The sequence below is a fragment of the Toxotes jaculatrix genome, chromosome 6, assembly GCF_017976425.1.
Source record: "Toxotes jaculatrix isolate fToxJac2 chromosome 6, fToxJac2.pri, whole genome shotgun sequence".
Classification (NCBI taxonomy): Eukaryota; Metazoa; Chordata; class Actinopteri; family Toxotidae; genus Toxotes; species Toxotes jaculatrix.
This window is the reverse complement of record NC_054399.1, coordinates 7,723,007-7,739,737: the sequence shown is the minus strand read 5'-3', so window position 1 is coordinate 7,739,737 and position 16,731 is coordinate 7,723,007. Positions and strand designations below refer to the sequence as shown.

The window sequence follows — 16,731 nt, the reverse complement described above, 5'->3', positions numbered from 1 at the left end:
TGTTCTGCTGGCACTACACCTGTGTTTTGAAGGCCTAATTCAGTAAGCAGCCTGACTAAAAAGAGATTTGATTTCCCTGGAGGGAGGAAGCTGTGACTGGAGGTGAGCTGTCAAGACAGACCGCTGCGTCTCAGCAGCAGGAAGAGATAGAGGTTGCACAAACACACACACAGACAAGTTTGTGCAGCTATTCTTGTTAGGATATTGCACTGATTTCCATTCACTGTGGACAGCGTAACCCTAACCTTAACCAGGACCTCAGAATACTGGGAAAAGTAAGGGAAGAGGTAACAAAAGTGCGCACACACACACACGCATGCACGCACGCACGCACGCACGCACGCACGCACACAGATACACACATTCATGCACACACTCAGACAACACAACACTGTCTGGGTACAAGTGAATAACACAGACTGTGTTACACAACAGAGAAACAAACACAAAGTTCTGCACTCAGTCACAGATCTACACAGTGTTATATGGCCACTGCTTGATAACAAGCAAAGTGAAAGAACATAGCATTGTTTAACAGCAGCAGCAGACATGTTGAATCAATAAGAGTACACAGAGCAGTCTGTGTGACAGGCTACTTAGAGGGTACAGATGTTGCTCAGAGGCACAAGTAGTCACAGACAGAATGAAAGACTTCCAGACCAGATAAATAATTTATGGGATGTCTCTACGGGTGTGCTGTCAGAAAAATAACCTTGAGAGGAATAATAAAGGTAGAAACAAATCAAAACAAAACTAAAGAATAAAAAAATGAATCAAAGGGAAAGAACAGAGAAAGCTGGTAAAACAACAACTACAACTTCAGATGGACTTAAAAGACAGATAGAATAATAAAGCAGACAGACAGAGAGTCAGTATGGTGACACAAGGCAGATACTGCGTAACGTATGAAGCGGAGTGTGTGTGTATCATGGTGATGTATATACAAACAGAGGCGTCATACCTGGTCCCAGGTCTGAGGAAGGAGCAGGTGCTTCCTCTGGTCCAGCCACAATAAGGATCCCTGGAGGCGATACAGTTCCTGCAGAGAAACACATAAATTCACTTGATCGCTTACACTCCAGGTTGTGTGTTCTGTTTTTCTTGATCTTCGCTGTAATTAAAAGCAACATTACTGTCGGTTTTTGCACATTTTTAAGCAACAACTACAAATCACAAACACCAGCCAGCCAGTTTTCCAAAGTATGTCATAAACTTTTAGACTGATTTCCTTCCTCAGAGGAAGTCACTGTTTTTCTGTCATTTCCAACTTGTGAAGACTTGAAACATGCTTGATAATTTTATTCATCTCAGTGAATACTTTGTCGTCTACTTCTTTGTCAAAGTTACGATATTGGGGTGAGATGATCTACTCGAGAGCATAGACAATTTTAAAAATACCACTCCCTTGTTGGTTCATGTAAGTGGTTCTAAGGACTGAGGGTGAAAGTTCATTCTTGACTTTGGAAAAAGCAGTTGGGCAAAGTGGGTACTTAGCTGTAGTGCAATGCAACTGAAATCTTTCGAAAATAGTATGTGGCTACGACTAGAAAAACTCAAACATTCTGAGATTTGAGGGTTATTTGTACAACAACCTTTTACATGTAAGAACTCACCAAATTTTCATTACTATAACCACTTCACAGTATCCACGCAGCTTAATACTTCTGAATTCAGTTTTCAAAGGACAAGGTTTATAAATTAGATACAATTACAACATCTTTTACTCCATATTTGTGCTCAATCTCTGAAACATCAGATTTCAGATTGTCCTTGACTGCTGAAACAAGGAAAGTTTCTGAAATGCTTCTGAAATTCTGACAAAAATACAAAGCCAGTGAGATGTTCATTGTGACAGGTTACTACACTCAAACAGTGTCATGAATAGAAAGCGCTCTGTGCCTGGAAGGTAGCACATCAGTGTAAAAGTCTGTGGCATATTTGGAAAAAGGTTTTGCAGGAAAGTGAAGCGGCTCTCAAGGGATTAGTCATTGCTGACCAATAATACGGTATGCAGAACCTCCAATATGGTCCACTTGCTCAGTGGTTGACCGCAAAACATGAGTTTTTAATGATGGGTCTGTACGTGGAGTTAAATGAGGTTAAAAGGTCAGTCTGCAAGTGTACGCTCTGTGTGCATTGGAAAGCAGACCATTTACTGTAAGATGTTAAATTATTAAAGATTTATTTGACCATGTAGGCTGAGAGCTGATGAGAGAGGAGTCAGTACATCAGTTGTAAAGACACTAAATCAAATCTTCTCACAAGAGTAAAAGTTCAGACCTTTAAGTGTCACTCAGAAATCTACTCGTACACAGGACATTAACTCTCGTATTCGGATCAAAATACATAAACGCTGAACACACCTGAGGAAACGTGAGCGTTTCTGGATCACACTCTTGTGCGACTCACCTGGTTCTGTGAACACACTGCATGCCTGATGAGTTGGCGTGTGCGCCAGTTTGTGTTAGTGTGTCAGTGGACCCTAAGGGGCCACAGCCACAGGCATCAAGCCTCAGCAAGTGCGTCAGCAAGGGAGAGCGAGTGTGTATTTTGGTGTGGGTGTGGGTGTATGCAGGTGAAATAGGATGACTGTGAATATGTGCATTTTTATGTTTAATTAAATAGGACTGATAGACTTAGAGAACTTGCTCTTTTTTACAACTGCTGTTCAACATTTAACACACTCATGCCACTAAGATGCCAGAATAAATCAACTGAGCAACTTCCTCTTTGTGCTTTCTGATAATCTAATGAAGTGGTGAAAGAGAAATGAGCCGATAAATGGAATAAAATCACATCAACACATTAACAATTGATTATATCTTACATTAAATGTGATGATATAGTAACATTGTTCAACTGTTATATGGCTTTGGTGCATGTTTACTATTCTCCTGAGATTCATTATCACTTATTATTTATTTACACTGTTATGTATTATTATTGTCAGAAAATATTATCATCATCTGGTAAAATTACCGTGCATCTACGCATCTAAGTTACTATTGCTGGCTGAGGCAATAACACAGCATTACTTTTAATGATGGTGTGTTACAATGGGAGCTTTTATTAAATTTTCTTCCAATTTACTGGCGCATTTTATTGTGTTTTTAGTCATTTCAGGATTAGATGGCAGTTAACAGATTATCACCTTGCTCAAGGGCACAGTGACAGTTGTTATTAACTTGTAATGCTGTGTTATTATTGCAAGAAAATTCAGGTCAGCTGCAGATCAGCATGTCTGGAGCTGGCAGGGCTTCACCATATCTTTCTCAAGGACACTTGTGAAGGCAAGATGCTTCCTGAATGGTCATCTGGCTTTTTATTATGCCGCCCTGCTGCACTTTTATGTCCCTGCTTGAACAGTATTTGGTGCGGACTTACTTCATGCATCGGGAGTAGAGCTGGCATCGTGCCACGGGTACTCTGACCACACAGGAGGGGAAGGCGAGGAGGAGAGTGTGGCTCGCCCTGTCCAAAGTCAGAGACAACAGCTGCCTGGCCTGAGGAGAGTCTTCAGCACACCTGCAACACACACAAACAGGCAGGCACACACAAAACAAAAAAAAAGGCATTAGGCAATTTCAATTACCAGACCGAGACTGCATACTAAATCTCTGACCTCGCTCTGAGGATTACAGCAAGAAAAAAGCTTTCTTCATGACTCAATGCAAAACACATCTAAACATTAACAGCTCTAATAAATAAAAGCCATAAATAAAGAGAAAGTGAAGAGAGGCTGTCCGTGTTGCCGGATGTTACTGTGTCAACCCCAAATATGTACTGTGCTGATTGTAGAGGTTTGAGGGGTCGGCTGGCCATCAAAAAGCAGAAGCCAAGAGCTGAATCACATCTAATTGGCACTTAGAGCTATGATAGCCAGCAACAACCTGCCTCGGTGCAGTGGATTTATACCTTTTTATGCACATGTGCACTCATGCATCAGTTGTATCTGGATGGTTTATGGTAATAACATCGCTGCAGGCCCACAGTCATTAAGAAAAATATGTCATTCTGCTAAGGCCAAGCTGTGAGTCATTCTTCACAGCCAATATCACGAAAGGTAGATAAAAGGAGAAGGACAGATGTGCAGAAAGTGGAGGAAAAAAAACAGAATAAACAACTAATAAATGAAGGAAAACGGCAAATAAAGAGAAAAAAAATCAAAGACGAGAGACTCATGAAAAGAAAGTAAGAAAGAGAAGACCAACATCAGGTCAGGGGAGTAAATACAAGCTCTGTTAGTGTTGCATCATTTTCAGGTCATTTCCTGATTTATTATGGCAACACGCCAGTCATAAACCGGTGATTTCTATCTGTGCTGACCTCTGTGTTGACTGTGTTAATGGTCCTGCTTCTACGTACCGTGAGGTTTATTACAGCACACAAGGCTTCTCTTTGTCTGTGTATGTAAAATGAAGTTGGGGGGTGGCCTGGAGCATTAAGGAAACAAAAAAAAAACAAAAAAAAAACCTGATGTGCCTGAGCTCTGTCTCCTGATTAGCTGGGTGACTGCTGTGATAGCTGGACTGTCACTGACCTCCTGGTGGGCTCACCATGCACACCAAATTATCCCTCACACACTGGCCCCTATCCACACCAGCTTGTTCATCACACAGTCCCCTCATTTCATGTGCCATCACTATCCCTCATTTTGTCATGTCTGAAGCAGAACAAATAAGCTGGAACACAAACTGGTGAGAATATTCTAGATGGGGATCGGAAAGGAAGGAAGTTTATTACTAAATAAGAATTAAAATTATAAGGAGGTTGGACTCTAGCATAGGAAGAAAGTTTGTTTCCAGCCAGTTTATTCAAGAAATATTTGTTTATTTGCCCTTTATTGCAGGAAAAATGGCATATATATATATCAGGGAGCACAATTATGGCAACAGAAAGCTAGCGTTTGGAAACATGTACTTTATTTTGAAATGCCTCTAATTACTACGACAGAAAGATAATCACCAGCCAAATCTGCCTGCATCTGTGTGACAGTCCCCCCACCCCCCACCCTGCAGCTCTCCACCATGTGGAACAGCGCATCTTAACAAAGAACAAAGGCAAAAATGAAGATTGAAAAGGCATTGTGCTCAGCTCCTCCTTACGTGGTGATGGGTATCCAATGAAGCCGCAAAGCTGCCAGCGTCATGTAAACTGCTAATTAGAAAGGGACAAGAAGCCGAGTCCACTCCAGATATTAAATATGATTCAGTTTCAGACTGAAGATAAAGGGTCATTTTTTGTGATAGAGTGTAATTTTGGTCAAGATTAAGGATAATACGATTTTATCATCATATCATTACTTTCTGATGTTTTTCCCATATTGCCGTCCTACAGTATGTTTCCACCTCATTAGAAGATGCTCAGATTTGATAATGAATATTAGCCTCTAATCCTATTCTTTTCTGTTTGCCCTATTTGTATTCTCTGCATGGAGTTGCATCGTCTCGGCTCTGGCACAATTATTTGTATCTCTTGGAGAATAGGTGAGGTTTTCTACATAATTCAGGACACGTCGTGTTTCCAGGACATGTCAGGATTTTTTTCTTTCTTTCTGCGACTCTTTTTTTAGGCGTATCACACCACCAGCTCCTCTAGCTGTGTATACATCACCTCCCCGTCAGTCATTTAACCCTTACTGGGCCACTGCTGCTGTATGTCTTCTCTCTGTGAGCTGTTTTACATGAAGTTGTGTTAACATACAGGTTTGTGCCTTAAAGAAATAGTTTGACATTTTGGGGAATATGCTTGAGAAGCTGGTTAACTTTGCTTAAAACAAAAACTGGAAACAGGGTGAAACAGGTTCTGGCTCTGTCTAAAGGTAACCAAAATCCACCTACAAGCACCTTTAAAGCTCACTAATTAACACATCAGAGAACCTCAAAGAATGCCAGGAAGTTGCTGCATGCTGCCAAGAAGTAATAAAGGGCACATAACCCCCCACAAAGCAACAACACAACTATTTGACACTTTGCTTTACATATGGATTTAACAATCAAGATATAACTGGTGAGTTTTAGATGTGCTACTGGGTGATTTAGTTACCTTTGGACAGAGTCAGGCTACCCGCTAACAGGCTGCTGGCTGTAGCTCATATTTAATGGACAGACATGAGCGTGGCATCAACCCTCTTATATAACTTTCAGCAATAAACCTAAAAAGTGTATTTCCCAAAATGTTGAACTGTTCCTTTCACATTTCCTTCTAGTAGTTTTAACATCTTACTTATCAGGGTTGAATCCTTCCAGTTCCTCCAGGAAGATGTTGCTGTTGGTGACGGTGTTGTCCTGGTTGGGCATGATAAGGAACTTGAGGATGGTCCCTCTGCTCGACCCGAGGAAGAGGACGGTTCGGTTCCTATAGGACCCCGCTTCTGTATCCACCACAATCTTATTCAGCTGGTATCTGCACAGCAGGAGAGAGATAAAGCATTATATGAACGCCACAGAGCTGTGTGGCTCATTTGGGACTTCCATGGAAGCTAAAAGCATAGTTAAGTAGCTCCTGGGGGTGAGTTTAAGTGCATTACAACTGATTGGTTTAGGTGTAAAATACGGACTCTCGTGAATTTAAATCATAATATGCCATTTTCTCTTGAGTCACTGCAAAATGAAATGAATTCCACACAGAAAAAAACTGCTCATCAAATTTGCATAATAAACTAATTACAGCAGAAGTTCAGTCATTAATAATATCAGTCAAGTAAATGGGCTCGCCCTGGAACAATAGCAGAGTGTTGCTGAACTACACACAGTCCTGTGTGTATGAGTCAATAGACGAGAATAGAAGCCATGTTGTGCCGGGTGTTTAATATTCCACATACATCCAGTCCCCATAATCCCCTGGTGGCTGGACAGCAGCAGAACTCCATACGGTAGAGAGAAAGAAAGAGAGAGAGAGAGAGCGAGGGATAGAGAGAGGAACGCATGCATTTATGTGAGGCTTGATGTGCTACAGCTGCTTGCCTGCTACCACAAGCTAGAACACCAAACCAGGATAACTTCAACAGAAGGAATCCACAGCCTGAACAGACAGGCCATGTGTCTGTTTGCCAACATGTCTCCTACACTGTAAAACATCATACAGAAATTTAATGGAATCAACTGTTTTGTCACTGACTTGTGTAAATAATAAGTCAACCTAAAATTTCTGGGTTTCATTCAAAGGCCCTCGCTTATTAACATGAGATCTTCTGACTTGTCTTCTGAAGTCTTGTGATGAGTTGAATGAATGCGCTGCTGAGTGTTGAATAATCTCATTAAGCTTCTAAAAAAACAATTTATTGGCAAATCTGTTCTATATGAACATTTCACAACTCCTTTATTAAAAAACGTTTCCTAGGAGACAGAGCTGGCGTTTGACTGCTTGTCTGAGTTCAGTCTCACCTAACCATGGTTCTGACTATCCAGGGTCTTTGTCCAAGTGACGGGACAGCTTCATCCATCAGCGGATGGGTCTTGACGAAGTTGAGCATGTCATCGGGGAAAGAGTTGGATGAATTAAACTTGGATCCTTGAACAGCACAGCCACCGGGTCTGGGGACAGGAAATTTCATCACAAGTTTAGCAGACTTTACAGAGTGGCATTCCCATTCTGACTACTGAAGGTCTCGGTGATTAAATAGTTATATAATTATAATGTCTAGACTTTCTGGGTGTCTCACATTCAGACAGACATCCTTTTTTTTCCAAGAAGAGTTTGATTTGATTTAGTCAAAAGCTCATATTTGAAGTATCTGGAAAGCAATAGATAGCTGCATGAGGTGCGTGCCTTTAGATTGGCAGGGGACGAGCTATATCCATGTGAAAAATGTATCTCCCACATCTACATGACTTTCAGATTTCTGAAGAAAGTTTCTAGGCTGTAATATCTCATGCAGTATCTTCCTATATTCTTCGTTACTTGTGTATTTCCTTTATGTATGAAATCTTAACATGAACTAAGCATGAACTTAAATACAAGTTGCTCACAGTAGTGTTTTTTCTCTCATAGTTCTCAAAAAACAACCTGAACACAGGTGCATAAATTGATTACAGCCATCTGCACCTTGGTTTCGGGATGACTTCATCTGGGACAGGCGTCCAGATAGACTCGGGTGATTTCTGCTCCTTGAACCTCCCGTCAAACACCGCGGCCAGCTGCTCCATGTCAAATGCACACACCGCCGAACCTGGGATACTGCAGAGAGTGAGTGGTGAGACAGAGGCAGAGATAAAACACTTTAAGCTGGTACGAAATGACTGTCAGTCCTGTGTCAAGTGGGCTTTACTTTCAGACAGGGGTGCAGAAAAAAAATAAGTGAAGGAAAAAGGAGAAGAAGATAAGGTGGAGAATACCTCCTCTGAAAAATAGACTGAAGGAAAGAAGTTAAAAAATAGAAAGTCAATTGGAAGAGTGAGAAAGGGACACACAGCCGGTGAAGACGACAAATTGGATTTGGGCTGTTCATATTTTGACATTCAGTGTTTGAACACAAAGGAAATTGTTATTGAGACGGAAAGAAAGACAGGATAAGATAGATGCTGTCAACTCAGTGGGTGAAGAATAGATATGAAGCGGATGCAATGGCCAGATTAGGCCTATGAAAAGATCTTGGCTGGAATTCCTGGAGTATAAAACGAAATAGGAAATGAGTCACTGAATATTCTGCCTTTCACAAAAGCGCGAGGTAGGGGGAGGGGGGGTGCTGAAGATTCTCGTAAAGGAAATGAACCCAAGAACACGTTCCAGTAAAAAGCCTGGTGCACCTTGGAGGCTGTTTAACTACTCGTGAACCCTGCAACTGGGAACAGAACATCTGTGTTCATAGCCCACACACAAACACACACACACTCACAAATGCACAGTCAAAACCAACAAACAGAGACACAGTCACACAAAGTTAGACTGTCTCCTCACTGAGCCTCGTGCTATGTTTTCATGTTATGGCTACAGAAACTAAGCACTTCAGAGACAGAAATAAAGGGAACAGTGTCAGGATGAGATAAGGAATGAGTTTTAAAAAAAACATCCCATGCTTCCTGCTCCAAGACTCAACTCTCTGCTCTGAATGTGTCCTCATCAGTGACTAATGGTGCGCACGGTGTGAGAGCTGGTGACTAAGTGCTAATACCTTTGCGACACACACACAATAAAAAAACCTGAGAGACTGAGTCACCTGCAGCCTGCTGCTACATGAATCCCACACATATCCCATCTGTTTCTTTCGTTTCTTTCTTTTTTTTTTTTTTTTTTTAACAGTGTCCAACTGGTGATTTGAGGGTCTGTGCCCCGATGACGATGAAGCAAGCTGAGAGGTGTTTCTCTTGAATGCGCCTTTGAAAGCCACAGAAGGGTTTGTTTGGGAAGGCAGAGCCTGAAGGCTGCATTTTGGTTGCAGCAGGGGCCCGTTCCCTCCTGATGCACCATTTGATCAGGTCTCCCTCAGTACTTATCGTTCATAAGCAGGGATGTGACTCAGCCCCTCCCAGTGTGGCGAAGCGCGGGCACCAGATGTTATGTGTGACATGTCTGTCCGCTCTGAACTGATACCAGCTTTGCTTCCTTTCTCTACCTTTCCCCACCCCCCCTGGCTCTCTCTTTCTGTCTCGCCGCAGGTCGCTAGGTTTGCCCCATGTAGGGCTTTGTGTCTAACAGAAGAAAGCCAAATGGCCTCAGGCTGTTTTTCTCTCTCTGAATTCTTTTAATTATTCTCATTTTCACTCTGCGTTAGTATCTCCTGCTTTTGTATCTCGGTCCGTTTGTGTTGTTTTCTTGTACACATCATTTTCAATCATTTTTTCAGTCACCGTCCACACTTGAGACTGCTGTCCTTTGTTTAAGTTCAAATTTAGATGTTTCCGTCCTTTGGAATTTGTCCTTCCTTCAATCTTTCTCCTTCACTGAGGTTGAGTGACAAGCTGTCCAGGCAAGATACATAGGGTATCCGTTTGAGAGAGCTGCTGTGGAGACTAAAGTACTTCCTCACTATTTAACAAGCTCTCTGACAGCTTGGAATAACACAGTCCTCATGGACACATGATGCCTCCAAGGAGTAGATGAGGAAGAAGAGAAGATGGCAGGAGCCAGGGGGGGTTTCAATGTCAATCCTCTAATTAAAGTTACATTTACCACAGTCATGGTCAATGTAAAAAAAATAAAGACCTTGTGAAATATAGTATGAATTAACCACATAGGGGCTATATATTTTCTGTTAACATATTTATAAATAAAGGTCATAAATCCCACACACTCAGTACGATTATCTGTATAGTACAGTCCTGCCAACTGGACCATTTCCAGTAGGACTTTATTGTATATTTTCTTAGATGATTTTCATAATCTGAACTGGGGTTTTTTTTCTCTCAACATTTTTGTGTTTGATGATTAGATTAACGGAGTTGACTTGATTTACCAAACTTGGTATGTAGCCAGAGGGGTTTCAGATATACTTCAGACAAACATTTTGGCTGCCACAGTGGAAGAAACTGCAATGGGAAAGGCCTTGCACTGAACTAATTAGGACATTTACTCCAATTAACCCTTTTGTTTGTTCTGCGGAGCAACGCTCCACTGGTATTTTATAGAAACTGTTTGACATTTGAGGGGAATACACCTATTCCCTTTCTTGCCAGAGTTAAATGGGAAGATCAATACCACTCTCATATCTGTGCAGTAACTATGAAGCTGGAACCAGACTAATGGAACGTTAGCTTAGCCAAAAAACTCAAATGTAAAGAAATCCACCTATCAGCACCTCCATAGCTCATGGCACAAATATTTAAAATCCTTTATCTTCATTTACTTTCATCTCATACAAAACCTGCAGCCTGATCTATTTTTGTACTATAGTAACCCAATTTTTCATACTTTCTTGACCTTTTCACATCACTTCCCTGTGGGTTTTGTCTTCTCTCCCTAACCTGACTCTCCTAGCCCATGTGGACTCACTAACACTTCTGTAACAACTCTGTATTTCTTTGTGACATGGCTCTGCTGTCAACTACATGCTATTCCTTTCCCAAACCCATTTCTCTGCCTCCAGGTAGCTACCTAACCATGTATTTCTCTGCCTCCTCTACTTGCAGGCCCGGGGGGACTAGCTTGAACATCTGTGCATCTTCCCCTGTGCCACACTTCTCCTGGCACAGTAAACCTGTTCTCCTCCTGCTCCTTGTCCTCCTCATTTCCCCTCTTCTGCTGTGTTTTCCCTGAGGGACATCTTGCTGTCTGACCGTGTCACATGGGATTCTTCACAACCAAAACCAAACATGGCCTCCCACTCTCACGACGCACTAGATTTAGCCTAATGCCTAATGAGCCAGTGTCAGTCTACTCCAGCAGCAATAGACATTTTCAGCTGCCACAACAATAGCTGAATAACGAGAATTGTTTGTTTTTAATAGCGGCCCTGTGCAGCGGGATGATGGTAAGACTTCCATTTGACATCCTGCTGCTGTTCTTTTGAGATATACCTACTTATTTCAGCTGCTAAATTAAGAAGAAAATACTTCTTTCCCCTTCCTCTTCTCCCCAGTGGCCTCATACTGTTACTCCCTAAACCTCCTTGACCTCTTGAGCATCAGGATTGTGAGTGCAGGAGATGCTCAGTAGGAAATCCAAGCTCTTCTTTCATTCTTCTTCGAGATGAAGGGCCTAGGGCTTCAGAGGGGGATGCACCAAGGCACAGGCAACCGGGGGGCCATTTTATACCCAGGAGGATCCTGCAAAAGCAACTCCATAACCACTAAGGAGCTGGTATGTGGCTGTAAAATAACCCCCGGAGTATGTGGGCACAGGGAGAGATGAGTAACTTCAGAAAGTCCAGGGGAGATTCTTGGTAAAAACCCTCACTCCGTCCTGTCATTCCCATACTGCAGTCCCACACATGCTGCACAGGGCCAAATGGCAGGGAAGAATAGCTATTCCTCCACTCACAGGTCCTGCTTCATGCTGCTTTCACTGCACGTTGCCAGCCAAAGCAATTTGTCTGGCAAGCACTTAGCCAGTGTGGCGCAGTGGGCAACATGGGGCCACTGGGAGTTTTGCAGCTCACCTCACACATTCTCTCTTACTCTATGTGTTCATTTTCCTCCATCACACATCTTCTTATCCATCTAAACCTCCCTGCCTTTCTCTGTCCTGGCTGGAACGTATTTAAAATAGGACCTGGTAGCAGTTTACATGTGTGCTTGTGTGTGTGTGTGTGTGCGAGTGTGTGTTCAGCTGGTTTTCCTCTGAGGCATTCTGTACATGTTGTTATCTGGGAACCATTGCGCACATGTGTGTTTGTGTATGAAAGTGGGAGGTTGTGTGTGTGTGAAGCATCCATCTGTGTCTGCAGACAGTGGCCCCCTCTCACAGCACTACCTTTAACAAACACGCAGATAAGATGCAGCTGATGAAACAGCTTTAGATCTCAGAGAGGGAAGGATGCACGTGTTGTCCATTACCGACTTCCCTGTCCTTGAGTTTCTCATCTGTCTCTCCCCCCTTGTTTGCTGTCTCCTTCTTCCTTATTCCTTCCTTCTCCCCTTTCACATTTGTCTCTTTTTTCCTTCCCCTCTTTCTCTCCTGTCTCTTACTGGGAGGTCAGAAGCCCACTGCTTTGAGACACTGTCCAGCAACTGGTAAAGAGCTTTACTTTTATATCCTAAAAATGCAGAGATGGTATTATACTGTATATAATACCTGCTGGCTGCAATTAAGTGAGAGACTGTATTGATTCTAGACCAGAGTCTAATAGCAGGCAGTTGTAAGTATTTCTGTCAGCTATAATGTGCTTTCACTACCAGACACACTAAGTGGTGTAGGGCCACTAACCATCATATTCTGTGTGGGTCAAATTTAATCCGTTTTGAACATATCTTTAATATTTTTCTGATCAAAACTATAATGTATACTGTATGTGTAGCTCACATAAAATATTTTCATCACATTCCCTTCTTCTGTTTTCAATCTTTCTGCTTTGTTGCTTGTGTTGTCTTTGGCTCTGCAAATACCCTCAGTCTCCAATAATCCCCCATTTACCAGGCAGCATCCCTCCTCTCCCCTCACCTTTTTTCAATTTAATCTTGTCTTTCAACAAATCACCCTTTTGTCCTCAATGAGAAAGTTCCATGTGTCTTAAATTACTCTGTACCCCACAATCTTGACCTCTGCACTTGCACACAGCCTCTTTCATTTCTCTGGAGCTTTGCTTGGCCTGTTGGAAGCCTTGCTCTTTCAGACTTCATAGGTGAAAGAACAAACTGTGGTGGTCCACTAAATTCTGAAGGTGAGCCATGTGAGTGCAGCTACACACAGGGAAGCTGTCCCACTCTCCACGGGATGCGTGTCAAGATGTGTTTCCACGTCTATGTGTGTGTTTCTTGAAAAACCGTGTGATTTCCCTTTTCTCTCTGAAGCAGGACAAGGACTGAAATCTCTCCACTTCTACCCTCACAGTCACATATATACACAAATAAAGTGTCTGATATGAAGGAAGAAAGGTTGAGTAAGAAATCTAAATCGATGATTCCCAAATGAGATCCACAGTTGCTTGGGGTTATGTGGTGATTTAATAAAGTAGAAATTACAGTTTGAATAAAAAAAAAAACAAAAAAACAAAACATCCTCATACTGAGTCAGCTTGAACACCTGAACAACAGGTTCATGTAAAGTAGTTACCAAGAGCACAGAAAGGCTGAAACAGTTAGCTAAAAGTAGAGGATTAGTGGTTAAATACACTGTAAGGAAAATGGACAGTTTAAACAAAAAGTACTAGACAAACTGTTGAAATAAATGCTGGGGTGGATGAAGGGGTACTTGAGTTCATCTGACAGGACTGTGATGGTACAACTGATAAAAAATCTAGTGTTTGCCATTGTGTGCACATTTGTGAGAGAGAAAGGCATATTTGAGTGTGTTTGTAGCTTGTTTGTTCAAGTCTAAGTTTGCTTGTCCATGTTGTACCTGTTAGCCGGTGTGGAGAACACCCCCAGGATGATGTCCCTGCCGTGCATCCTGATGATGGGACTGGTGGAGTGCAGCAGGTTAAAGTAGAAGTGGGAATCACCGGGGACGGAGCAGTTAAGACGGGCCTTCAGGAACGACGTCCACTGCTTCTCAAGGACGCGCTGAGACCCGCCCTGGTCCCGTTTACACACCCGGGCCACACGTGACACCACCACCTGTGACAAGTGAGGCGAAGAGAAGCTGATGCAGGCATAGAAAATGAGTGTGAAAAATACATTTGCAGCACACTGACAGGCCTATCCATTTCTCAGCCCACATATAACTTCAATGATAATCTGGGGAGTTAGGAAATATTTCCCAAGCTTTGGGTTTCATCTTCAAAAAGGTGTATTTAAAAGCCCCTTTCAACTCCAGCGTGATCTCGTAAGAGTCATTTGCATGCTATTTGCAATGCGGAAACCCTGTTTTGACAGATCATTGTTTTATAATGCTAAATTTAATATCAATTATTCATGAAAATGTCAGTGCATCTCAAAATTGCTTCTTTGAACACCCTCATCCACAGAACAGTGATGCTGTTTAAGTATCCATTTACTCTGCTTTCTGTAAACATGTCAAAGCCAGAGACCTTGTGCATGCACTTCTCCCCAGATGTGAATTGCTAATTTACGAGAGCAACGGGTTTCCTGATGCTGATATTTTTTGTATTAAGATGTATACCCAGCTCTGGTAAGGGCAGGAAATATACAGAGTCGCTGTGAAAAAAAAAAGGGCTTTTCTCAGGTTAATACAGACATGAGATGTTTGCTCAGACCGTGATTTGTTGAATAAGATATGCAGACAAACAAATACGAGGAAGAAGGCTCAGTGCAGCTGTGGGAAAAGAGCTGATATTGACATTCAAATAATAGCAGCAGAGAGATATTAGACCCGCATCTCCTTTCATGGAGATGCATTTTAATGACACATTCACATATTCCTCTATGGCCCTTTTAAAAGATGCTTTGGAAGGACCAGCAGTTCCCTCTGTGTGAATACTGAGAGTTCAGACAGAAAAGAGGTTGTGTTTTTATCACAGTGACTTCTGTACCTTCTCCAGGTAATTGAACTCCATGGCTATCTCTCTGAAGAAGAAGTAGATGTGAGGTCCCCACTCCACAGCACTGACGAAATATGGCTCTATATTGTGTGAGAGGGAGAGAAATAGTGAGAGAGAGAGAGAGAGAGAAAGAAGAAGCGGGAAGCACATACAATAGGAGACATGTGGAGAGTAAAAGTTTTATGAAATATAGATGGAGCATGAGAAAGTATGGAGCAAACAGCGTCTCCATTTGCAAATGCATCATTCACTCCCATGACACCGAGGTAACATGAGGGCAGTGGGAATGAGGCAGAGGCCATGCTTAATTTCATTACATGGTGAAAGGGGATTTCACACCAAACAATAAGTGCATTATGGCCCCCTGATGTTTCTGAGAAATGAGTTTCACGCTATGAATTTTCATGTTATTACACTGGGGGACGGGCTACAACCTGCATGATATTGTGCATTTTTCTACTGTCCCATTGTCTTCGTTATGTTTGACTGTAGACTGACCACGAAGTGGATGCTCCCAACTCTGTCAGGGAACAGTAAGTGTGACAGCTTCGTGTCCAGTGACCTGAACATGGAGTTGTCAGCCTGCTGACTCAGCCCTCTGTAACTGACACGAGAATCGATCCTGTATGCTGCTAAGTGATGTGGACACACACTCAACCCATCAGACTCTGAGAAGAACATCAACAACAGGCACGATGCTGACGAGAAGACATACTTGAGAAAATTACACTAATGCACCTACGCTTGATAAAACACAAACAAACACATTTTGACAAGCATACCAAGGCACACAGACAGACGCACACACACGGACACACAGGTACCTCTGAACCACTTGGAGTCGTGCTTGACGGTGCGCAGAGCGGGACTGTCCCCAAGGCTACGATAGATCACCGCATCAATAGCCAGGAAGTCTGTCACTGTGGCTGTAAACAGATTCCCCTCTGACACACACACATATGCACACACTGGTGAGTTGGACAGCCCAGCAAAGCAACAGCATAACCACAAACAATAAAGCTGGAGGCAATGTTACCATTTTCTGAAAGTCCTGCATCATAAACGTGACACAACTGGCCGGTCAACAATGCAATTGTAGTAACATAATTGCAACTTTGCAGCACTCCCTTGCAAAAAACAGTATTTTTATTTTATTTAATTTTTTTTTACTGCTAGCTAATATGAGATAATGGTGCTGATGTCTGAACAGTAATGGCTCCCTACAGTCTCAGCCACAGAACACTGATGATTTGGTTATACTGAAGTGTTTAAAGCTGATGAAGTAAACAAACTGAAGAATCACAATGGCTCTGTTTTGCAGAGCTTATGCAGCGTATTCAAGCGTCTAAATATCTGTCATGGAGGAGCAATGATATTCCTCAAAGATAATTACTGCTGCAACCACTAAAACTAAATGTGTGAGAGCACACGGTGTCACAGCGGCGTGCGATCCACACGCAGGTGAGACTGAAACAAGAAGACTGAAACCAAAAGGTGTATCTTACCTGCAAACAGAGCTACATTGGCGTGTTTGGGGTCATAGGGGCATCTTGCCATTCCACTGACTGTGTCTCCGACCATCTCCAGAGTGTCTCCCTGTTACACCGCACACACATAAACACACACGCAGATGCACACATCAATCAGTAAACTCCAAACAATACGAATGCGTCTAAAGCAGCATCATGAAAACAAGG

At 42.4% G+C, this 16,731-nt stretch overlaps 1 protein-coding gene across 1 annotated transcript in view; it reads right to left on the bottom strand.

The window, feature by feature from the left end:
• Positions 1-16,731, bottom strand: part of sema6bb (sema domain, transmembrane domain (TM), and cytoplasmic domain, (semaphorin) 6Bb) — a 114,158-nt gene that overhangs the window by 24,682 nt on the left and 72,745 nt on the right. Inside the window, exons 7-15 of the mRNA XM_041041047.1 lie at positions 16,540-16,630; positions 15,859-15,978; positions 15,026-15,114; positions 13,933-14,150; positions 8,047-8,178; positions 7,386-7,535; positions 6,226-6,405; positions 3,385-3,525; positions 962-1,039 (exon numbers count right to left, since the gene is read on the bottom strand). Coding sequence (XP_040896981.1) covers positions 962-1,039; positions 3,385-3,525; positions 6,226-6,405; positions 7,386-7,535; positions 8,047-8,178; positions 13,933-14,150; positions 15,026-15,114; positions 15,859-15,978; positions 16,540-16,630 — 1,199 coding nt within the window. The remainder of the gene's footprint in view (positions 1-961; positions 1,040-3,384; positions 3,526-6,225; positions 6,406-7,385; positions 7,536-8,046; positions 8,179-13,932; positions 14,151-15,025; positions 15,115-15,858; positions 15,979-16,539; positions 16,631-16,731) is intronic.